At 32.5% G+C, this 26,037-nt stretch overlaps 1 protein-coding gene across 1 annotated transcript; it reads right to left on the reverse strand.

Moving 5' to 3' along the window:
* Positions 1 to 175: 175 nt before the first annotated feature.
* LOC106101890 (serine proteinase stubble) lies at positions 176 to 25,548 on the reverse strand. Its single transcript, XM_013281245.1, has 10 exons — positions 25,272 to 25,548; positions 15,208 to 15,534; positions 9,569 to 10,972; positions 6,466 to 7,089; positions 6,127 to 6,207; positions 4,883 to 5,060; positions 2,732 to 2,884; positions 2,013 to 2,128; positions 1,286 to 1,441; positions 176 to 767 (listed from the first exon to the last, which is right to left on the reverse strand). The coding sequence occupies exons 2-10, from the start codon at positions 15,458 to 15,460 to the stop codon at positions 604 to 606; spliced, it is 3,129 nt and encodes a 1,042-aa protein (XP_013136699.1). The 5' UTR covers positions 15,461 to 15,534; positions 25,272 to 25,548; the 3' UTR covers positions 176 to 603.
* Positions 25,549 to 26,037: the final 489 nt, after the last annotated feature.

Raw genomic sequence — 26,037 nt, forward strand, 5'->3', positions numbered from 1 at the left:
ATTTCTGTCAATTGTACAGATGTTTGAACAATGGAGCTCGCGCTTAAAGCATCTTTAAAATAATGAGTTTATTAAATTCGTTGTCAAATTATCTTTCAAACTATAAATAAAATATCAATTGTTATTAATGATATTTTTAGTTTCAAAAGGTATTAGCATTTTTATTTTTATGTCATACAATTTCATAATAAAAACGCAAGCTTAACATAAATTACTTATCGACACTTATAAATATGGTTTTCTACTTGTATCCGTTTTGATGAGCAATTATTCAATGTACTTAACATTAGAGTTACACTAAGTTTAAGATTGTAAAAACAATATGAAACTGAAAACATTAAATTTTTGAATTAAAAACTGGAATGCTAACTAAATTGACACAGGACAGTGAGTAAAATATAGAAAAACGTTGCAATTTACGTTTGTATAGATGCGTTGATTTCAATATTACGCTCTTATGAAAGTGTGTTGTAACATTTTACAACTATCGTAACACCATACACGGACATATTCAGAATGGCTGAAGTTATTGATACCGCGTAGTTCTCACATCTTCTTAACAAAGAGCGATGGTAAGTTCTAGAACTTCAGAATGTGACGGTTTTAGAACTGCAGTATCTGGTTGATCCAGTCGCGGAATGCGGAGATGCGCGTGTAGACGCCGGGCTGGTTGGGCTCCGCGCAGCCGATGCCCCACGAGATGACGCCGCCCAGTACGAAGCGCGCGTCTCGCTCGCGCTGTACTACCATTGGCCCACCGCTGTCTCCTACGTCACAGGGAAAGTGTCAAAATAGGCAAACCGTGATTTACCCTTTATAACAAACTAGCTGTTGCGCACGACTTCATCCGCGTGAAATTAAATATATAGCCTATTTTACTCACAGATACGTTACTTTTATACTTTAATACATACAAAAATGCAAATCTTTCCTCTTTTTAAAATTAGTAAAGATTTACTAAATCAGTAAGTGATAATTTGGTCACAATTACGATCTTAAAATTAATTAAATTCCATAAAGACAAAAAAAAAACTAACGAAAGACTGTCTATACTATTATAAAAAATGTATTTTGTATGTATTGAAAAAACTCAAAAACTACTGGGTCGATTTCAAAAATTCTTTTGCTATTAAAAAGCTACGTTATCAGTGAACAACACAGGCTATTTTTACAATTTTTAATTTTACGTGGACAACGAGAAACAGCCAGTAAAAAATAAAGTGAGATATTTTTATGTTTTAGCAGATCAAGGTCATTGGCACTAGAAATAATAGGACAAACTAACCTTCACAACTGTCCGCGCCTCCAGACTTCCATCCAGCGCAGATGAAGATGTTAGGTATGTGCTCCGTGTACCCCGCCGCCTGGTACATCGCCTCGCACGCGGAGTTGTTGATCACCGGCACTTGTACTTCTTGTAGTACCGTCGGCAGAGGACCCTCTGACAGATAAAATACACAAATTAATACATTATAGTATAGTAAAAGATGATTTTGTTTATAATTAACACGCACTTTCAACAACGAGGAAATCTTTCTGAGGGTATGTCTCACTAAATTATAAATTGTCTGATACAATCCAATGAGAAATATCGGATTTTGTTATCTGACGGTGATGTCAGTTTTAAGCTATCTGAGCCTTTATCAGTCAATAGTGAGGCAGACCCTTACAGTTGTTAACGGATAAACTCACAAACTACCGTTTACCGAGTTCTAAAATTCTTTCAATAACGGGAGGTTTAATTATTTCTATATAATATGAGTTATTAGTATTGTTATACTATGTTTAAAATATTGAAGTACTTATTAACTTATTGCTGTGGGACGTAAATAATTTCCTTGTATTACCGGTTTCCTCACATTTATACTTATTCATAATTAAGCATTAAATTTATTAATAATCATCAATATAAATTAGGTAATATTATAAAGTACAGCACAGTTATTGAATTCTTTATATAATTGTACATTAAGATACCAGGAGAGCATATCCACTCAATAAGTGCTACTAACCATCATACAGTCTTCCCCAGCCGGTGACGTAAGCAGTCTTGCCTACGTAGTCATCATCGTTGTCCGGCACACACACTGGGAGGATATTCGGCTGGAATGCCACTGGCTCGTAGAACCTGTAGATAATACAAAACTTAGGATTAAATCATGAACGCAGCAATATAAACTGCAAGATTGGCCTTTATTTGACATTTTCATAAATAAAAGAAAAACATAAGAACGCACCTATATGTATTAGCGAGATATTTCTAATTATTTTTACTCACTCGTACGAAATCCATTCAACAATTTACACATGGTATGTTGGACATGTCAATGTGATTTACTAACCAAAAGTTAAACACTTTTTCTGAACGCTAACCGTTCTAATTGACCTTAATTCTTGCATGCCTTCGATATTCAGTGGAGCGTATTTCAGCGGTCACTCTTCATTACACTTGACCTTTTTAAACCAGAGTAAAAAAGTCGCATTCACGAAATATTACAATATCTAATATAAGTTCGTTATATTGATTTTATATACCATTTTCATTTAATTGTGCATAACAGTTACAATGAATATATTAATGAATTGAAAATAATAGCTTCAGCAAATTACAAAATAACCTCAAAAATTACTTGCTTTTTAAAATTCCTTTCTCAGGTTTCAGAATATGTTAAAATTCTAAGAGATATGGCAACAATATGGCATACGCCTATTTATTAAATAACTAACTTACCTGAGCAATGCTAAATCGTATTCGAATGTGTTCCGGTCGAAGTGCGGATGGCTGGCGACGATCTGTACACGTCGCTCCGCGAACCCGTAGGGCTCGTCCTCTGTCGCTAAGTCATGCTCTCCTAGTCGCACGAGCAGCTCTGATGGTGGAACACTGAGAACGAAAAATTTAAAGTTATAGTTATAATATATTAATTAGTACATTAATACTCGTATTTAAGTATTACTTATGATTTAAAGATTTTGCTAAGTATTGTTCGTAAAAATTTTCCACAATTGCAACTACATTTCCCTCCCTCACTTTACTCATCGGAGATCAATTTATAAGTTAATATTTTCGAAAGCAATTCTCTTTCTGAATATGAATTTTATTAACTAAACGATTGTTTCCTATTTTGTTTTTAAAACGTTAAGTAATAATTTGTATTTACTTTTATCATTCCCACTAAATTGTTTCAAAACGCATCGTAATATTTTACATCCTGCGTAAAACGATACGTAAATATCAAATACCCTCAGTTGAAGCCACGTGGCGTTGTCGAAAAATTATAATACAAAACGCAAGTAGGTTATTTGCATATGAAGATATTGTATTGCATAAAAAGGATCGCCGGATTTTATAAGTTTTAATTTTCATGTTTTAACATGAAATCTTTGTTTTTTAGTTAGAAATTTTTCGAAATTTTAAGGATTTAAAATGTGGATTTGTGTTGATTACAATTCTTGCGCAGTGTGGTGAGTATACCATATTAAACCTTAAGTATATTTTAGTGCACAACATAACATAACCTCCATCAATATTCACTGGATTTAAATTTTTTAACTCCGAGATTTTAATTAAAAATAGGTTTTATGTCCCTATACATATCTTGCTAATATTATGAATGCGAAAATTTAGATGAACAGATGTTGTTATTTAGAGTTTATAGCGTAAACTGATCGAATCTTGATTAAATTTAGCATAGATGGTAAAGAATACATAGTCTACTTATTTTTATTTTTTTTAATTCCACGCGGACGGAATCGCCAGCGAAAGTTAGTAAGAAATAAATGCAATTTACAACAGCAAGTACCGTATTGTAATGCATTATTACAATACGGTGCAATAGCTTGTTACAAGTTGAGGTTACCCGCAACCGCATGATAGCGTTTGTTTGATTCTAAGAGCTAAGATAAAGCTAAACTTCCTTAAAACATAACTTGTGAGTCTTATGTCATTAATAGAGATTAAAAATATAGTAACTAATGGACTAATCTTTGTCCAAGAAGTTGTTAGTCCCTTAGTGCAGTTTTAGAGAGTTAATCGACACTAAAGAACTGCTAGAGGCTAAGGCACATAATAAATGACTGAAGAATAATTTTCACATTTATGAAAACGTTAAATAAATTATTAATAAACTTATATTGTAAGTTTCCTTAAGCAGATAATTACGTTTTTACCTCATCTAAATTGGGCAAAAAGTTTGCAATTTTTTCTAACATTCAGTGTCGTTTCTTAAAATAATTTCAATGTTAACTCGGAGTTATCAATAGAATGTGACTGAGATATAATTTGCGATTTTTCCTTGCTCGTTAAATATAATTATGTTCAAATTCACGAAGTCATTGTCGTGATTAAGTTAGCAACTAGTTTTTTTTTAATTTCACTGAGAAACTAGATAGAATTTGAATGTTCATTTTCTTGCATATTGTTTTATATGTTCAAGTAATTATTTCCTTAACATAAGATGTTGTTAAGGGAAAATTGGAATTACTTAATGTAATCAATAAAAACTCAATACGATTTTTCTGTCGAGTATTTGAATTTGCAACGCACTAGAGGAGTACGGACTAAATAAAAAAGAAGGTAAGTTTGAATCCCTCCTTCGATCCTCTCTTGTCTTCTAGTTTCAGGTTCCGGCTTAAGCTTATTTGCAATCGATAAAATTACTGGTAATCTTACTAATATTATTAATGCAAAAGTTAGATGAATGGATGGATGTTTGTTAGAGTTTGTAGTCTAAATGGCAAAATTTATCTTGATGTAATTTGGCGTTATTTTTTGCCACGCAGACGAAGTCGCGGGAGAAAGCTAGTAAATTGTGTTTACAATGCCCTAATGTTTTTAAACAACAACAACAAAAAAACATACAGACGAATTCAATATACTCACTGTTCAACGCAATGCGCTGCTGTGATGGCCCAATTTTCATTCAAAAGTGCAGCACCGCACTTGTGGAGGTACGTAGAGGTTCTGTACTGACGCAGTGAGATCTGCCAGGGCCACTGGCCGAAGCTTGACTTGGTCCCGCCGACGATGCGCCCCTGAGGCCAAAGCCGCCGACCGCATACTGCCAGCATCACCAACGTAGAGTTTATTATCATTTTTCAATCACAGCGATAAAAATCGTCCGCATAAAAATGACGTCACAACGCATGTACTTTTGCCTCATTTAGTTAAATTAAAAAAATACACTTTTATGGTTTGGATTTTAAAAATAATTGTGACGGAACGCATGTGGATGCTCTAAATGTCTAAATGTCTAGAATGGATGGTCTAAATGTGTTAGATTAAAAATTATATTTTTGGCGCCGTTTTGAACATAAATGTCACTTGCTGTTTGCGACGTTTTGTTAGAAAAAATCTTCAGCTTATTGAATTATGTGATTTAGAACCACGACAAGAATTTAAACGATATTTTTTAAGCGCCAGTTGTTTTTAAGATCGCTTAGTTATTTAATTGTTATCAATTATGCACTCGATAAATAACTATAACCACAGATAATGCAGCACGTCCTTGCGTTTGCCTTGGCAATGGCGTCCGGCCACAACGCGCGCGAACTGACAACTCTTTGTTTAAAAATTTCTGAACAGAGTTGATTTTATTTTTTGTGATTGTTGATACGCTCGGCAGCCTGGAGTTGTGCAGGCTCGGTGGTTCTTTGACCTGGCGAGTGATGCGTCATGTTGACTTAGGGCATCCCAAAACATCGCACCAAATTATTCCAAATTACCTTTACTCCATTTTTATGATACCGAATAAGTAATTATTATTACAGTGGGAATAACAAATAAAAAATGATAGGAAGGTATGTTTTCAATTGTTTTTCTTCCGCGATTGCAAATACTCTAGTGTTCTTGCAGCAATTTATGAAAACCTTTTTTTATGTGCAATTTAAAAATGTAACATAACATTTATAGTTATCGTTGCTAAATATAATGTTACATGCGTTTGACCATACACGGAAATCAGCGTAGCCAAGGATGCTGTGACCCTATAGAAAATTGCTTTGTAACGTAATAACAATTGTAATAAACGTGCAACGTTTCCACGTGCAAACAAATTGCTTTTAATTAGTACGTTTACTACTGATTTTAATTTTTATTCATTTAACAAGAACAATATAAAATCTTACCATCTTTGTAATCAGACATATTGATGGTTTCAGGGCTAATTGTTGTCTGCGATGTAGCATTCAGAGATACTGTTGTTGTCTCTGAAATCGTAAACAAAATAAATATAATTTAAAAATGTTACGTTTATTGGCAGTTTGTCATTGGAAATACATTTTTTATGTTAATGAAAGGCAATCTAATATGGCCCAAAATACACATAAAATTTAACAAAAGATGCCTCAAAGAGGAAAATTATCAATTTTAATGTTGTTTATAGCTTAAACAATTCGGGTAAAATAGATGATTAATGTGTCTGCTTAAATAATAAATATTAGTTAAGAAGTATTATGTTATCTTACCATTTTCAGATACTCCCAGTGTCGTAGTATCAGTAACGTTAAAGTTTGTGGCCGTTGTAACATTTTCTGACGTCAAGCTTGGTGTTGACGTTGGAACAGTTGGCGACAAAGTTACATTAACAGTGAATTCAAGTAACGGTGCCTCGGTCAACACTGATGTTGGTGATGGTACTTCTGAGGTCGGTGAGCTTGTTGTTGTTGTAGTGATAGTTTCTGTTGTTGAACTTGTCGGTATGTAAGATGTTAATTTTTCTGTTGTTGTACTCTCAACTAAAGGCGAGGTTGCTTCTGATGAAAGTTGCTGAGTTGGTGATGTTTCTACTGTTGTTGACGGTGCTACCGTTGTAGTTGTTGAAGGTGTTGTTGTAGTTGTTAAGGGTGTTGTAGTTGTTGAGGGTGCTGTTGTAGTGGTTGAGGGTGTTGTTGTAGTTGTTGTGAGTGTTGTTGTAGTTGTTAAAGGAGTTGTTGTCGTGGTAGTCTTAGTACTTGTGGTAGAAGTCGTGGTTGTAATAGGAGTTGTAGTAGTAGTGGTAGTGGGTGTTGTAGATGTTGTTGTATCAGGTTTCGGTTCTAAAGTTGATATTAAAACCCAGCCTTCGGGTGGCGTTATAGGCGACCATACTTCTGAAAAGCAAATATAATTTTTTATTAAGAAAATATTTAAATAGTTGTTATTATTTTGGAAAAGGTTTAATTTTCTATTTAATGTGGTCTATGATTTGCTACAAATATATTCTTCTATTGCAATATATAGAAGATTTTTTTTCTTATTTACAAGTTAGCATTATAGCTAAATGCAGCAGTGTAAGTAGAACATGTCAATGTCTTATACAAATACAATAAACAATGTACTTTCAAGTTGCAAGGTCAGTTGAGAGTTGGCAGGAGTTCAAAAATGAAGGTAGTTACACTAAATTCTCGGGTCAAGCCGAATTACGATGTTTGCGAAGTATCTCTTTGTAAACTTGTTTTTGAAATCATTACGAAAATTATCGAATAACTTAGATTGTTAACAAATTAGCTGAGGAATATTGCCGGCCATAAGTGGTGTGGATGAACGTTGACCGTTAGCTCAAGATTTAGTAAAGTACCAATGAATGGTTGCTCATACGATTGGAGTATCTACGATTTTCTAAAGTTTTTGATTATCACTGAATACGTTTGAAATAAGTGGAAGTATTAAAAGGTTACTGTTGTATTTAAATATTTAAAGATATTTTTTTTTGGATAACTTTAATATTTTGTAGTAGAATTACATGTTGGTTCCAAAAACGATATTTTACAAAAAGGTTTTATGGTGTACTAATGAACGATTCAAATTGTAATGCTACATGTCCAAATATATCGCGGACAATATATTCAAATGAAAAATTTAAGTAACAAAAACATTATTTTTGATAAGGCTTTTTATACCGTATTACAACGAGATAAAGTGTATTGTATAACTGTGTCTCCATGGTGCCTGTTAACCCAAGTTTTTTATATGCATTTTTTTAAAGTTTGTTTACCAAAAAGTCAATGACCTAAGGATATTGATGATATTGAATACACCATAAACAGTTTTGTTTATTGAGATAAAAGTTAAAAAATATTAGCATGATAGGTACACTGACATGATTTTCGATATGCGTTAAAAGAATTTTAATTATTGTAATCAGTTCCTTAGCTACCGTACATATATCATGTAATATCTTTACATTAAATACATGTAAAAAATCTAAACCTAAATATAAAGTAAATAAAAATCTAAAGTGATTACGTTCTTAATAGTTTTAAAAATAATAGGTTTAGGTTTAGGTTAATTTAATCAAAACATCGTAACATTTAAGACGATTTATAAAAAAAAAAAAACAAAAGCAATGGTCGTGATCTGTTAGCAACAGTGTTGAAGAAAGTGAGGCGGAATTTCACTGGGGCAGAGCGGGACTGACCTCACTGGGGTCATGCGCGACCTCGATACGTGAGTCGGTTATCGTTTCACATTATACGTTTATCCATGAGACACGCAGCTTTGGTTTACTTCGGACTTGACTTCTTAAAAAGTATAACGAAGTGTAGCTCATATCTCTAGGTAAGCTAGTTATTGAGTATGCCCGTAAAATACGAGCATTAGTATAATATGCTATGGAAAATTACCTATAACTTAATATAATCTTAATGCGATTGGATTGAAAGGAATAAGTGATATCTATACTAATACTATAAATAGGAAAGATTTGTATTTTTGTATATATTGAGATAATTCAAAAATTATTGAGCCGATTTCAAAAATTCTTTCACAATTAAAAAGTTACGTTTTCACTGGGTATTAGAGGCTGAGTAATATATTTTATTATTTGAATTTCGTGCGGAAATGTCGCGAGCAACAGCTACTTTAAAATAAAAATTTATAATATACAAAAATCCCAAACTTATTTTGTTTCGATCGTATGTTATAAAGTACGTTATAAAGTATAAACCGGTAACAGCAATTAATTAAAGATAATTAACACATTGCTTTGTTATTTTTTTGTGTTATGTAAATATTTTAACTTGTCATTGTGGACATTATTCGTTATCTAGCGGTAACTTTTTGTTACCGAATAAAAAACTAATAAATCATATTGCAGTTATAACTTTTGAGATTTTAAATCGAGGTTACGAATAACTTGACTACCGGTGAATCATCTGATGACTTGATGAGTCAGTGTCGTTAATGAAACGAGAAACAACATTTAATATGAGTGGTAAAGAATTCTAGACATTTAAATTGATAAAAGAGATATAGATCCGGTATCTAGATTAATTGTGGTAATGCACCGTTATAGCCCACAACACCGCACACCTTTGACTAAACTATCGCATAACTGTTAAATCGCGCATTGACTCCTATAGCTTACTAAATATGCACACAATCGATTTTTAGTTGTGCAACTTATCAGTAGAATTGGCTGCGAAACAATCGATAATCGTGCAACAGTTGTACAATAGTTTAGTTTAAGGTGTGCGCCCGCTCTAAATATTTATTACGTCTAAATGTTGGTTTTTAAGAAGAGAATAATTATAACAGGGTTGATTATGATAAACTACATGCAGACAAGTTAGTGTAAAAATCTTTACATACCATCCGAAGCCGTGGTCGCTACATCTGGTGCTTTAGTTGCAGCGTCGACGGTACTGGACCAGGTCACTAATGGCGGATATTCAGTTGATGGTGCTAAATTTGGCGTAGTTATCGATAATGTTGTCTCAGCCACTGGTTTAACAGTTTCCCTTTCAGTTATCGTTTCTGTTATCGCTTCTTTCTCTGATTCTATCGGTACACTTTCCTGAGTTACTTCTATAGCAACAGCTACTGGCTTAGTTGTAGGTTTTTCTGTGATAATTTCAGTAGTTGGAGAATCATAAATAGTTGTTTCTGGTGCTTCTGTGCTGCGTTCTGTTGGTGCTACTGTTGTCGTGGTTGTAGTTAATGTTGTAGGCCGTTTAGTTGTGGTGGTAGTTGTTGAAGTGGTAGTGGTGGTTGTAGGAATTTCTTCTGTCTTTGAATTAGTTGAATTAATGAAGGTGATGACAGGTGATGAAGGCCTAGTAAAGAGCGGCCTTGCACTAGATGATTGAGGAATTATCGTTATATTTAATCTAGGTGGTGATGGTAATGGTTTTTTGGTAGAGTGCCTTTTTGGTGGGGTTTTATATGGAGGTTTTCTTGTTGAGTTATATACTGAAATTGGTTTTGTCGGTCTCGGTTTGCCGCTTGGACTAAATTGTGGTCTCGTGAAATTAGTTATAGGCCGAAGCGTAGGTCTTGGCTTGAATGGAGGTTTTACAGGTTTCCTAGATGCTAAAGGCTTAGTGGTCCCTTTAGTAGTTGTTACAGGTGATTTAGTAGTAGTGGTCGGTACAACCGTAGTAATATTTTCTATTTCATCATTCTTGATTTTATCCGTTCCAAAATTCCCAATGTTACTAGATACTGTTTGGAACGTTGAAAGTTTAATTGGTACATCTGTAACTGGTATGTCATCTTGTGTAACCTTTGTAGTTTGTTTTTGCGCTAAATCTAAGGTTATTGTTGTATGCAATTTATTTTCATCGTTTTCAATTTTGTTATCGAGCGTTGTTATTTCATCGGATTTGGTTTCTAATACATCAGGATCAGTTCTATCATGTGAGCTCTCTGATACCCGAGATTCTGTTGTAAGTTCAATGACCTTTTCTGTAGACGGTTTCTTTGTCGCTTCACTAGTTACTTTGTTTCCTATACCATGGATTTTATCTTCTAATTGTGGATGAACGAAATTTGCACCGTCAATCGAATTATCATCGATATTTTCGACGATTTGTGGAATTATACTTTTATCGGGTATTTGGCAACATGAACCGAAATAGAAACGGTCAATACAGGTTCCTAAGTGAGTACCGTTTGCTTTAAGGCAATCTATGGCAAACATGCATAAACCCTCTTGAGCTGATCTTCTTGATATGCATGGCAAGTGTCTTATATTTCTAGCTAGTGGCACTGGACCTGAAACAAAATAAGTAAAAAAAGTTATAATCAGTCAGTAATTATGTTAACCGCCATCTATCGGCTGCAATATACATTATATCGCGTGCTTTAAAGCCTTACATTAATAAGTGTTTCGTAAATCGAGTACAAGATGCCACTGTTAGTGGTTATAGTGCTAATTTTTTTGGAAAAAGGCCTCTACAGTCGCATCATAAGAACTGAGAGGATTCATTCTTGTGCCCATCTTGTTAAGTCCGCACCTAAATGTATTAAATCCATAAATATTGGTAAAATAATAAGAATAGGTCAATGTAAGTTCTTCATATAAAAGAGTTCAACGCATTGATTTAAAACAGATTACAGAACAAAAAAATTGTAATGTTTTAACATGAAAGTAGACATTTTTTCGTCTCTTACATTACTAAGGAATTTAGAAATTTATTGTTGTTATCATTAAATGACTTCCATATCATAAGAATAATTCGTGTAAAAAAACTATGTAGGTAATTATCACATATATTATCTATGTATTATATGAAATCGTCCTCATTCACTTGATAGTTGGAATGTAAACAAATATTTTGAATATTTGTTTACATGTCGATACATCGATAGTCTTGGTCTTTATTATAATAAAATAAAGATGTACAAACATTGGCCTAAGCTATATTAGAATGAGTTTTCACTGTAAAATATTTTGATAATAACATTTTGACACTTTATTTCCTGAAAAAAAATTGAGACAACAATACACTTGAAGAAATTTATTTAAAATTTTTCTCATTTTTCATTAAAGTGTACTTCAAAAAGGTTACTAACATATTTTATAACTGAGTAAATAGAACTGGAAATACATAGAATATTTAAAATAAATTAAAAACACTATTTATTAACCAAAAAAAAATTTAAAAGAATGCAACTTACAAATCATTATACTGAAAAAAAATAAAGACAAAACATTCTTGGCCAAAAGGACAAGGCTCAGCTGATGCGGCCTCCAGCTTGTCACTGAAGGCCGAATATTTTAATATTGATTTTGTTCTTCTTTAAAATGTTCATAATGTTCAAGTCTACGTAGACATTGTTGATACGGATAACTTCGGTTATACCATAAATTTAACAAAACGCACTCAAATGCAATGATTCTAATTGCTATATGTCGAGCCTGGTTTGACTTTGGTCGAACATAAGTATTTAACAATTTAGACGACGATATGTGGATTGTAATTAGTTTTTATTACTACTGGTCACAAAAGATACGATCTTCATAGATCAAACCAGTATTAAAAATAAACAATAAACAGACTAATTACAGCGAACAAAAGTTGCAATGAAACAGATTAAAAAAATGAGATGTATAAAAAGTGCGTTATTCAAGTACGATGGTATGAATGCGTAATTAAAAAGATTTCGATCTTTTCCTTAAACGTATTAAACATCGCAAAAAGTAAGGTCAATCATCTTGATACTGTTAAACAAAGACAATTATGAAGTATAGCTCATGCCTTCGATTCTTTTCGCGTGGAATTTAAAAAAAAAAACAATGATGAGTACTCTATGTGTTCTTTTAGACTACACTCTACATTTATACCAAATTTCATTGAAATCCGTTCAGAAGTTTATGTTACAAGTAAAAAAAAACTACAACCAAGAATAGTTCTAAAACAATTATCAAGCGAGCTTAAGGAAAGGTCACTGTTCTATTTAAGATAACATTTTACTCACGATTTAGGAGATGTGATAACATTATGTCTAACGACGCTCGTGAGATATGTTCATAAGAATTGCTTATAACAATATTTTTAAAGCAATGTCTTTTCTATGTAGGAAAACACAAAACTTTAATCCATTCATTTAAGCTTTGCCGTTCAGATAAAACGTACACTTTGATTTTTAGAGCGAGCGCACACCTTTAACTAAACTATTGCATAACTGTTTAGTCTCGCTTTGATTCCTATAATCTTATATGGAGGTGCGCACACTACTCGATTTTTAGTTGTTCAACTAAACATTTGAATTGGCTGCGAAACAATCGACAATCGCACAACAGTTGTGTGGACGTTTCATTTGTTACAGTCGATTAGGAAATCTTACTAATATCATAAATACGAAGTTTGGATGGATAGATGTTTGTTAGTTTGTAGTCTAAACTGCTGAATGGATCTCGATTAAATTTGGCACAGATGTAGAACGTAGTCTGGAAGAACACATACACTTACATTATTTTTTTATTCCACGCAGACGAAATCGCGGGCGATACCTAGTAAGTTAATGAACCTTCAATATTACTTATCCTGGATTCAATTCGTTGTCTGTACACTTGATCACTGAATCGCCTACTGTCGTGACATAACCCAACTTAGCGTATACATCCTCACAATGTAATGACGTAATTAAAAAGCCATAAAAACTAAATTCGATCTGCGTTTGCTTAGTATGAGGTGCATTGACCGCACCCAATTTAAATAACCAAGTCGCAAAAATATAAATTGAATTTATATTAAAAAATCCAGCTTGTGTATCGAATGAAAAAAACTGTTTGCACGCGTGAGACGTAGTGTCGTTGACACATCATGGTTTTATATATAAAAAATGTATTGTTAACTTTTATGAATAAAGATGTTGGCGTTTTTTACAACATCCTGTAAACTATGCCTACACTGTTTCCGGATATTCACTGCTATAGTATATTTTTAATGAAAAGATGTAAACAAAATATCCCTTAGGAGTTCAAATTCTCATTGAACTCTCACTCAAAAATCTTACTATTACAATTGCTAAAGATTGGATGGATGTTTGACAGAATTTGTAGCCTAAACTGTTAAATGTATCTTGATGAAATTTGGCATATATGTAGAGCATACTCTTGAAGAACATAAAGGTTTGCTTTTGTTTTTTTTTAATTCCGCCAGACGGAGTCTCGGGCAAATGTTAGTGTTGTAAAAAGAATAATATTGATTCATCAACATTAATAGTCGGAAGCATTAAATAAAAATGTACATATTTACTCTCGTATGTAATTCAATTAACACTTCTATAATTATGTAGGTGATGCGTAGTAAGGTGCGGTGCGTGGGAGTATCGCTTACAGATCTCTGGCCGGTGACACACGCGACCTACATGAGTCCTTTAACAAATAAGAAAGGAAGTGAAAGTGTGGCCAAAGCACGTTGACAATTTCTACGAAATTTTATGCATGTACCTGCTCTGTACAAGTGCTGGGGTTTTACAAATAGATTAAAATATGTCAAGTAATAAAGACATGTTAACTTAATAACAGTTAATAATCTACAAAAGATATTGTAAAATGACATTTCAATATGCGTAAAATGGTTTATTTAGTAATGGAATAGTAAGTCGATGAATTTATAATGCGTGGTCGAATTTTCACGACAGTGATATGGTTTCATAAAAGCAATATTTTATTCTGCGAAATATTTGGAAATGCTCTTCTAATTGACTTTTTTTCATTGGTTTCACTTTCCACTATGTTTTGTCGTGTTGTTAAGTAGTAAAGCCTTAACAAGCCATCACTAATCGCTTTTCTCTGTTTACGGCAACAGCCTCCATTGTTACAATGTAGTGTTTTGTCAGTGTGTCAAGATGTTACGAAATAATTTACGCATACCCTTTCTACTTCATTTTCATATTTAATATCGTAAGAAGAACTTAATATCTAGCCGTTTTTTGAAGTTTCTTAATCTTAATTTATTTTTAAATTTATTATCTGGCCCTTTAAACCAGTCAGGATTATTTATGCCTCACCTTCTCTGTATTTTATCTATTTATGTTAATGCGTTTATTTTATTTTTGGTTAATTTTGAAATAATCTTACTTCTTACTTATAACATAAATGCGAAAGTTTCGATGAATGGATGGATGTTTGTTAGAGTTTGTAGCTTAAACGGCTGAATGGATTTTGATGAAACTTGGCATAGATGTAGAGTATGGTTTGCAAGAACACATCGGCTACTCACTTTTGCTTTGTTTTTAATCCACGCGGACGTAGTCGCGGACGAAAGCTACTCATTCATGTTTATAGTGGAAATAATAGACTGAACTGAATATGCGTCTTTGTAAGAAAGCTGGTTACAGATGACGAATATTTAATGTAACATAAAACTTAAACAGAAGACAGGTGTGAGTCATCACATTAATACTGAAGAAGGAAAGCGTAATAAAGAAATCTACTATATTATAATAACATTAGTATAAACATGTGTTTTGTAAATAAAAAAATAAAAAGAAGTTACCTTGTAAATAATCCAAATTAAGTATCACCGGACCCGCGGCGACAGAGTTCAAATTTAAAAACACTTGAAAAAATATTAAAGCAACAGTAAAATTTAAACATATCACACGAAAATTATTAACGATGCTTAATATCGAACACTTTGCGTAAATATAACTGTCACTTGGTAGCACTCTATTTTCTTCTTCGGAGTCGTTTGGTACCGCTTTGTATCTAGGATGACTGTAAGGCCACGTGTTCAGAGGTGGGCCCATTTTGAGTGATGTTTGCAGATTATCCTAATGCTATGAATGTTGCATCTTTGTCAGCGACTGGACTGGAATGTGATCTGTAACAATAAGAAATGTACAAATTAATATGTTTTTAATTAAATTTTTCGAAACTGTTCAATTTCAAAAATTCTTTCGCCATTAACAAGCTACGTTATCACTGTGTAACATAGGCTATATTTTATTTATTTTTTTAATTTCACGTGGACGATGTCGCGAGCAAAAGTTAGTGTTACATGATGATACTACTAATGTTACATACAAATAGTAATATAATTAATTGTTAAAGTCTAAATGAACATTATAAACATTGTAAATCTTAGTTTTCATTCAAGTAATGAAAATACCACAACAAGATAGTTACACTATATTTCCGTACTTGTATTAGATTACTTCGTAAAGCTTCATTGACCAATACAACAAGGAACCTTGCGAATGGAAATTTATTCTTCATGTTTACTTCTGTTAGATAGATACTCATAGTTAGATAATGTATCTACTTAGAATAGTTTATAGACATCATCATCATCATCATCAGACTTTGTCTGCCCTATTGGACATATGCCGTCCGAAAATACCTTCCACAGAATGCGGTATGATTTGAATTTATTTTATTTCACGAGGACGTCAAGGTAGGTCGTGTAGGTAGTTTCCTATGAAATATACCATATTTCAAACTTTATTAACTTTATAACCCGGTATAATCGTAGCTACTAAGCTATGTCTGAGCTATCTAGAATTCAGGAAGTGGCGGCTGACCAGTCTGTACAGTTAAATGAATCTCGTACAGCCGGCTAGGCCTGTTTACGCAGCGTTCAACATTTGATTCCGCTCCCTGCTATTTGTTAACATAGAGTTTGCGACCTAAATGTATTTTACTGCACGTTTATTTTATTTATCCGGCTTTAGTCCACTTTCTTGTAAAAGCTTGTACTGACGATGATTATAATTTAACGGGTAAAATTAATATATGAAAGTAAAGAGGTCGTCGGTCGATCGAACAATCGGCAATAGCAACAGTTGGCAACCCATTCAACTGTTTAGTTGCACAACTAAAATCGAGCAGTGTCCGCACTTACATATACACTCCTAGGAGAGCGAGACTAAACAGTTGTGCGATACTTAAGTTTCAGGTGTGCGCATTTTTCTTTTTTTAAACCTTTCAAACCTTCTTTTAGTTCTTTTTTTAAACCATTTCTAAAGATATCTCAAATCATGTACTTTTGGTGTGTAGTCAAACAAAATATTTGCTTAACTTTCAATCCGTCTAGGCGTCAAATCATTTGTACATATATTTACTGAGAACTGTTAATTAATAAGGGTTAGTGCATTGAGGTCAGGCGACGCGGCGCCTCTAACGGTCCGTCATTTTCCTAGCGGACTTGTAGTCATCTCGCCCGCATTAACGCTGCCAATACAACTTGAACAACTATTGGCTTATAAAATCTAAGTAAGCATTTGTTATATTTACGTGCTGATTTACAGATAAACTTATCGATCTATCTAGAATCAATTTTGATTATCTGTGGCAAATTAATTGAATTGATTATCTAGTAACTTACGTTCACGACTTTCTCCGGAATTAAGAAAAATAAAATAAAAACAAGTAGTAAATATTTCCAGACTATTCTCTACATCCCACTAATATGCGTTCTACTATTTATGCTACAAAGTCTAACAAACATCCATCTAAAGTGTCGCCTTTATAATATTAGTAAATTTAAAGCATACGATTGCTATAACATCCAAAAAAGTAATATCAAGTATAAAACGTGATTAACAATAAATTAAGACTTGAAAAACACTGCACAATAACACAGATGTATACACTAAAATTGTTTCGTTTATTCTATTAAAAATATCCTTACGTATTTAATTCAATAAATAGTATAGAACTTTCAATTTACGTTATCAAAAACTTTTTTCACTAACACTTTTAACAAATGAACATATAACAATAGGCGAAAGTGTCTGAATAATAAATACTAATATATTGACGAATGTGCAAATAGAAAAAGTGCACTTAGAAAGTGTTTCAACCATTTTTCCATTTGTCATCGATACAGCTGTTAACTAACGTCTAAACGACAAAACACCGTTTGAATTTGTAATAGAAATCAGTAACAAAGAACTTTTGATAATATCAATTTGTGGAGAAAATAAAATTACACTGTTTCTTTCTGTTTTGCATTAGTTTAATAATCAAAATACATTAATAAGTACAAAAGTATGTACATGTAAATGCTTTCTATATTATAAAAGGCACATTATTAAAACCTTTCTAATATTATAAATGCAAAAGTTTAGATGGATGGATGATTGTTAGAGTTTTTGGCATGGATGTAGAAGATAGTCTGGAAGAACACATAGGCTACTTATTTTTGTTTTATTGAATTCCACGCGGACGGAGTTGCGGACGAAAGCTAGTATTCTTTAGTGTTCGACTTAATTTTTAAACTCTTTTTAACGTTAACTATAACGATGTAAGTTATTGATAAACGTAAACACATAAGTAACTTAGTCTGAATTCTTATCGAAACGTAACTTATTGAAGTTTTAAAATAAGTGCTTGAATTTTTACGAATTCCAAAGTGAAAGCACTAAGTAAGACTTACAAAGATAAGCTTTAGTGTTTTTACATGTTTTAACTTAATGCACTTAGGTAAGTAAGAACCGGTAACATCGTTAAGTACACAATGTATGTTTTGTGACCTAAACTTGTGCATGTTTTACTTTAGTTTTTTTTTGTAATGTACTCGTACTTTTATAACCAAAAATATACAATAGTCGCGGAAAGTTCGCCACGAAGTCTTTGTAATTATACTTCATACTAATGTTATATATGCGAAAGTTTAGATGGATAGAGGATAGTCTGGAAGAACACATAGGCTTACTTTTGTTTTTATTTTTAATTCCACACAGACAGAGTCGCAGGCGAAAGCTAGTTAATTTATCATTCTCATTTTCACTATCCTTTATTAGTTATCTTTCTATCCATTCACCGTTTTCAAATTAACTATACCGATATATTACAAGTAGCAATATCAACAATATAAAAAATCTACTAACTTCAAGTTTTTTTGTACGTTGTCAGAACAAAAATTATTAATTAATTCGATTAGTCTCGCCTTAATTGTCGAACAGCATTGCGGTCATAGGAAAATGACCGATGTTCTATCTAAATCGCCCACGCGACTTTCACACACGCTAACCGACGGACGCCGAACTGCTAACGGTCCGCGCAACTGACATACATACAAACCCCGTATACTTACCTAAGATTATACCAAGGTATAGAAAAATCGCCTACTCAATTTACCCGTAATTTAAAAAATATCACCTTACAATCGGTTGCCATAACGACTAATATACGTAGTATAGTTTTGGCAACAGCTTTTCAACAGTTTGTCCAATAAATCTAGTAAGATTATTAAATATCTATGTTCATAATTTTGCAGTGACATATACAGTAACGTCTCATCCAAGAGGTTAATAACAAATCAGGGCTTCATATTGTCAAACACATAACTTCACGCATCAAGTTAGTAACTTTACATGTTGTTTTATTACTTTAATTTGTATTCTTGTCTTGTGCATTCGTTACATGCGGTTGTACAAGTTTTTAGAATAGTTTTATTAGAATTGGAGCGAACAAATAGTTGAAAAGTTTGTACGTATTCGATCGCTTTATTTCTAATCATTATTATCAAATCTCGTGTCTCACAGAATAAACGATTTAAATATGTGTGTTTTTTTTTAATTTTCATATCAGTATGGTAATAGTCAAAAGTGTAATTATTATCTCGAATGGTTGTCGTAAAACATCTGTTCTTAGATTAACAAGTTTTGTCTACAACTCTACGTTTAGTTCGAATCTAATAAGTAAGTCATATAGTTAAGTATTATTATACGAGTACTACTGTTATTCGTAAGTACGCAAATTACTAGCAAAAGTTGCCTCTGCTATTTTAATATCCGATATAATTATAACAGTCTCTTCTAACCTTTACTAAGAGCTATAACTCACAAAAAGAGATTATATCTCGAAGTAATAATCGAGTTTCCGTAAACGCATGTTGGTTTTACTTAAACGGGAGAAACCCACTCGATTTATGCTCCGAGCTTTCTACTGATGGTAATTATGTCATTAGCTCCACATCAAGGAATGCAAATTAAATAAAGCAATTTGTAAAAACTTTTATACTAGTTTATAGAATAGGTATGGCCGAAGCACGTCGAAACATTGACAAATTTTTTCAGCAAATAAAAAAGAAAGCGGGATGGTTTACAGTATATTTATAACATGTTTTCATATTATTTTCAACAGTGAGAATTCGTGGTAACTTCTTTTTTTTTATAACATAAGATGACAAACGAGCAAGCGCCCACCTGAATCCGCCAAAATGGCAAGCGACCGCTGCCCATAGACATCTGCAATTGCAGATGCGTTGCCTGCCCTTATACGACGGAGGAGGAGACGCACATAAAGAGGATATTTCTTCTTCCTATGCATCTTCTCCATCGTCGAATCCACTTCCCCTTCCCATCCTCTCATACGGAAAGGGTGGTAAAGAGAAAGGGACTTAAATTAGGCCTTCAGCACCACACTCATCAGACGAAACACGGCATTAGTTCCATTTCACGTCTGTCTTCTGTGTGGTCGTGGTATTACACCGGGCGAGCCGGCCAATTCGTGCTAAGATGTTAACGCGGACACTACCACTGTTACACTTCTTCTGAAAACATTTGGTATCAATAAATTGATCAAGAAGTTTTTAATTAAAAAGCTTTTTTCCAGTTCCTTACACTAAAGACCTCACAGAAATTTAAAATACAAAACTTAATTAAGTACATATACTATAGTATCTCCATAATGGTATTCGACGAACTATAACCATATTTTGTACAAACTGTCCCCACTAATTAAGACGAAGGTTTATTGAATTTTTATACAATGAATTTTGCAAGAGTTTAAAGTTGTCGCTTTGAATCAAGTGAAATTTTCTCTTAAAAAATCTACATACAGACTATGAAATTGGTTACTGTAAGTCTCAAGGTCAATGATCAATAAAAAAAAACTGAATGGCCATTGATCTAATTTATAAAATTAATAGCCGGAATCACCACGTACAAATTTTAATAGTTTTCTACTATTTTCTGTTTAAAGATGTTTCATACTTCCGGGAATTTACAGCTATAACAGTTATGCGAAATGAACTATAATATAATTCGATATGCTTTTAGCAAATAATCTGGCTTGTCGTGTTCGGTATGCGACATAAATAACGACAGTAAACAAGTTCTAACGGGCGGCCATTTTATTTCACATTCATAGTTTAAGAAAAGCTTATAATTTCAAACTGAATAATCTTTAAATATCTCTTAATTTTTTATTTATTCTATTTCCTGGTTTTTGTTTGTTTTAATTGCTTTTTCATACGTGTAAAATTAAAGAAATAAACGGTTGTCACAATAAGTTACAATTAAAGTCGCCAAGATTTAACGGAAATGTATCATTTCGTTCGTAAACTCGAGTCCCAATTAAGTTTCCTTTAAGGCAAAGCTTCCGAGTTGATTTATTACCATCAGATATAAAACCGTTTTACCGCACAGTGGGTTATATTTCGTACAAATTATTTGTAATGTTTATAAAAACCATAATTTCTCATCATAATTTTTCGTTGGTTATGATAACTTTTATGTATTATTAAGATTGCAAGGGAATTAAATTTCACATGTATCAAGCCGTTTTATGAAGATAAACATTCTTTTGAAAAATGGCCAAGACTTTTTTACATTACTTTTTTTTTGGTAAGGATAAAATAAATTTATGTTATCCTGAAAGAATAACGTTTATAGTGAGGTAAGTACTATAATCAAATAAGTATATAAATGTTTGTTATCATTCATCTTATTTTATTCAGCACAAAAGGTACAGTTACTTATATAAAATTGTTAAATATCGGAAGGTTGTATCGAAATATCAAATATATCAGGTATAATATGAAGCGTGTCGTGATATTCATCAGCCATTATTGTGTGTAAATTAGTTAACATTTTGGAGCATAGAACAGTTACTTGCTCCTCGCGAATATTGTTTTTATGATCGAATGATTTCACGGTTTGCAAAGATAATAATTGGAATGAAATCATTGAATTTGTTTTATTCTTTTGTTTAGAAAACGCTCGTACTTCATTTGTTTTAATAATGAAATAGAATAACCGGAACAGTTTTTGAAGTAATAGCTGTTTTTTACAATTTTAGTCTTAGTTCTTTCATTACTTAGAAATAAAAAAATGTTTAGTTTGTAGTTAATATCTTACAATAAAAAGGTTGCTTTCGATTAGATTAATAAATACGATAAGTTTTGTTATCGTTAATCCAAAAATAGCTACAGATGAAAGAAATGTTTAAAATATGTTAAAGACATAGTGCTTATAGTACACTCCATATACAAATAAGCCTTACGTAGAACATGCTTTCATAACCACGAGTATGTGCGGGCTCCTTCATTAATAGCATTCCTGGAAACACAGCCTGCACCTTTTCCTTAAGGGGATTGATAGAACCAGTCTACATAAGAGAAAAATGTAATAAAAAGGGAACAGTAATGCAATTAATGACTGACACGAAAGGAATTTATGGTAACCCTTATATTTATGTGTCCTAATAATATTGTCATAGAAAAGACATCAACGCCTCAGTGGTGTGATTTTACTAATATATTTGATAAAAAAAAACTTGCAGCTTTAAAAAAACTAAATAGATTATAAAGAATAGTATTAAATTCGTATTAACTCTTGTTATTGTCGTCATATTTATAATTTTAAAATCATGATAAAACTCAAGCTACAATTTAATTTACAATAAAAACATTTTCTTTTTCTTATTAAATATATACTTTAGTGTAATCTTCGAGACATGAGAAATGTAACCTTACACCAAAAAGTTTCATCTTTATCCGGTATACATTATGCAAAAATGTCACATATTTTTAGTGCTCGTAAACTTTCACGAGCGCTGTAATGCAGACTAAGTAAGTACATTTTATGTCAGTTAACATTCAAGTTGCTAACAATGTTTAAAGGTTTATAATTTTATATACAATCAAGGACATTCAATGTAAATAGATCGACAATATTTCTTTAGACGTTTCTTTACTATTTTAATCCAGATCTATATACGATATCACATTAGAAACCTCTAAAATGATCACTATTTCTTTACCATATTAACTAGTTATAAGCGTATGCATCATTCAATCTATTAAAAAAACTGTATCCAAATCTAAGCATACAGACAGTGGGAAGCGACTTTGTTTAATACTATGTGGTGGTTATGGACTACGTGGTCTTATTATCTTTGCCTAAGAAAGCCATTGTGTAGACTTCAGATGAAAACTAGCGGTATCGTATGTAACGGAGGAGGATGACGTCTTAAATGCATCTATCAAAGCAAGTTCTGATTTCGTGTATTACATTTGAATAATAGGTTACTATCATATTTGCTAACATTACTAAAAATAAAATTTTGTAAGTTTTAAATCAACATATAGACGTTTTTATTGTAACTGATGTTACTAGTGTAAATTGCATATCTTCAGAATAACGAAATGTCAAGGATTCATACCCGAATTTGGTATATATTTTGATGTAAAAGATGCAATGTTGTCATAAAATTTAATTTAAAAAAAAACGCGTTTCTATACAACATGTTAAAAAATTAATCGAATAAAGATGTACAAATGCCACGAATTTAATACGAAATGTGGGCCAACATAAATTACATCGCTTTCGCCATTCGATGCCTTCGCAAAAACGACTCCAAGTTTTCATTTTCGATCGTAAAATGCCTCTTAAGCGGCAACAAAATTTGGACGTTTACAAATTCATTACTTTGTTTTGATTCATTTATGTTAACGTCGCGATTTATCAAATTAATAAATCGAACAAGCTTGCTTGTAGCTTTCACGATTTCCCGTTATAATTGTCACAGGTTTAAAAGCGTAGTTAATTGGCACAAGTTAAAAATAAATAAAAATATATGTACGAAAATCAAATGAGAATAAAAAGTTAGAACAATTTAAGAGAGGAGAAGTGTACTCGTATAACGTGATGATGGGTTAACAATCCTGGAGGTAATCTAGAACGTATTGAACGTATTGTTGTTGTCTGTTTTTCTCAAAGATAAGTAGAGGAATGACAATATGTCACGTACAAGTGCTGGCCGTGAAAACTTATGGACATGAACACAAGGTTTTGTCTACGAAGAACATAGAACATATTAATAACATTTAAAAAGTTACGGTTATTGATTTTTAATTTTATAATTTCTTGGGCCTTTTCAGAAATCAGAAATTATAACTGGCTGTTAGTTATTATATCTGACAATATACTATTAATATAATACGAAACATTTGCACGTTTGCACGTCTCTCGCATACATATTATTAATTTGACAGTTGTCTTCTGAGACGGTCAATAACTTGTTTAGAATCTTTGCTATCTAGCAAATGTTTTTTTGCAAAAATGTGTAAATTAACTGATGTATTATCCTTAACAATAAAAAACAATTCGTACTCACGAATGCAACGAATAATACAATCTAACTACAACTAATTAAAATTGTATGTTTTCTTTGGATTATTGACGTTTTTTTATACCATTTGTACGTGATTGTACTTATAATTAACTTACTTGTATGTTAGTAATTATATTTTTTTGCATTGAAACCAGTTACAAGTCAGATACCGAGTTGAGTCACTACACATCATATAGTTTAATTTTTTTTTATCATGGTAATGTATAAAACTCACTCGTTATTATTAGTTATTTTTCCAGTAGGGGTGTATACTTCCCTCATAAATTGTAAGTCCTTTGTTTAACGACTTCATTATAATGAAGATAAAAAATTCCTCCGTGGTGAGCGGGACGCGGGCAACGAGATGTTAATGACCTCGCCTCGGAACCTGCTTATCTGAGCCTTATCTCCAAAGTAAGTCAATTGAAATATAGACATTCTTAACTTTAAACACTTATGCCTTATTGTCACAAAATAGATTTTGTATTAATTCATATAACTAAACTAAGCTGTGTCACGATTTATTCTAACTACTGTTTTTTTTATTTATTTTTTGTATATATTTCATTAAAAATCTTCGTAATGTTTGATTAGATAATGATAATATTTTTTTGCAGTGTTACTTGAGCAAAAAAAAGAATAATAATTATGAAAGTGCGGGCCGACGGTCTGACACCGAAATCGGTCGGCCGAGTCTCGGGTCGGATTCCATACGGGACCGTGTTTCGATCATTTCACTGACCTACATTCACTCACAACACAACTGGCCGCGCGGAAAACGTGAACTAAACGCACTTCTATTTTTTTTTATTTATCAAAATACAGCCTGTATTATACTATTTTAAAGTAAATAAATAGTTTGGACAATTTCAGTTTTATTCAGATTTATTTCTAGTTTTCTGACTTTTAAAGGCGTCGTATAAATCTAGGACAAAGGCTGGAACTGATTGGTGTAGAGCTAGAATCTAGATAATTTCCTTTATACTTGTTACTTTTATTTGTTGTGCGGGCGCAGTAGGAAGAGCAACAACCTATGATTGCAGGGCCGTTATTCCCGATCGTCTCGACTGAACACTGATAAGTGGAAAAAACGGCAACTCTTTCAACCATAAAGTTGAACTTTAAAAAAGCAGCCAGTTGTTTTTTAATCAGCGACATTAAATGGTTAAAGAGTACATTACTGTATTATCAATTAGAACAAATATTGTAAATTACCTGTGTTAGACTCCAAGATGTATACGTTCACAATCACGAACTCATTATCCACCGGCACAGAGATTTAACAGTTATTTGTACTAAAAACTGATAATTAGCCAAAAATTACTTCTACAAAAGAGTTTAGAAAAATCTTCTTATAAGTCAAACGTACGTTGAGTATATTTTTTTGAAAGGCGCGCGCTTTTTCTTGAAGTTATTTTTTTTAAAAGCACGGGCGTTCGCCGCGGAGCCTTGACCGCTACAAGACTGCGGCCACACTGAACGAACTACTTGCAAGTCGAGCCAAGTTCTCTTGCCACTTCATGTAAATTACTTTCCAACAGTTACTTTTCGCTTCGCTGCACTCATTCCGGTCATCTTTTGTGCTTTTTTGAAACGAAGCTTTTGATTGCCGTGTAGAGCTTTGAGATACGTTATCGCAACGCGAATATCGTTTTAACGACTTAAACCATTTTAGCATAGAGCAGTAACATATTTAAGATAAGGTAATGCTTACGACCTCAAGTTTAATGGTTATTGAGTACGTTCTTATTTTATTAAAACTTGACCTACGACCACATATTTAATTACATATATAGACGTTTATTCCAAAGAAATGACTAAGACATGTGTAACACAAGTGTCGAGGATATGATACCTTAAAAGGAAGAAGAATAGAGGACGGAAATAAAACGGGATGTACTCAGTAATACTTACCGTATACAAAAAATAACCCCTATTATACACACAGATAGGACAAGTCTAATCGATACTTTGTAACCTA

Source organism: Papilio polytes, unplaced genomic scaffold, assembly GCF_000836215.1.
Source record: "Papilio polytes unplaced genomic scaffold, Ppol_1.0 DF823935.1, whole genome shotgun sequence".
In the NCBI taxonomy this organism is placed as follows: Eukaryota; Metazoa; Arthropoda; class Insecta; order Lepidoptera; family Papilionidae; genus Papilio; species Papilio polytes.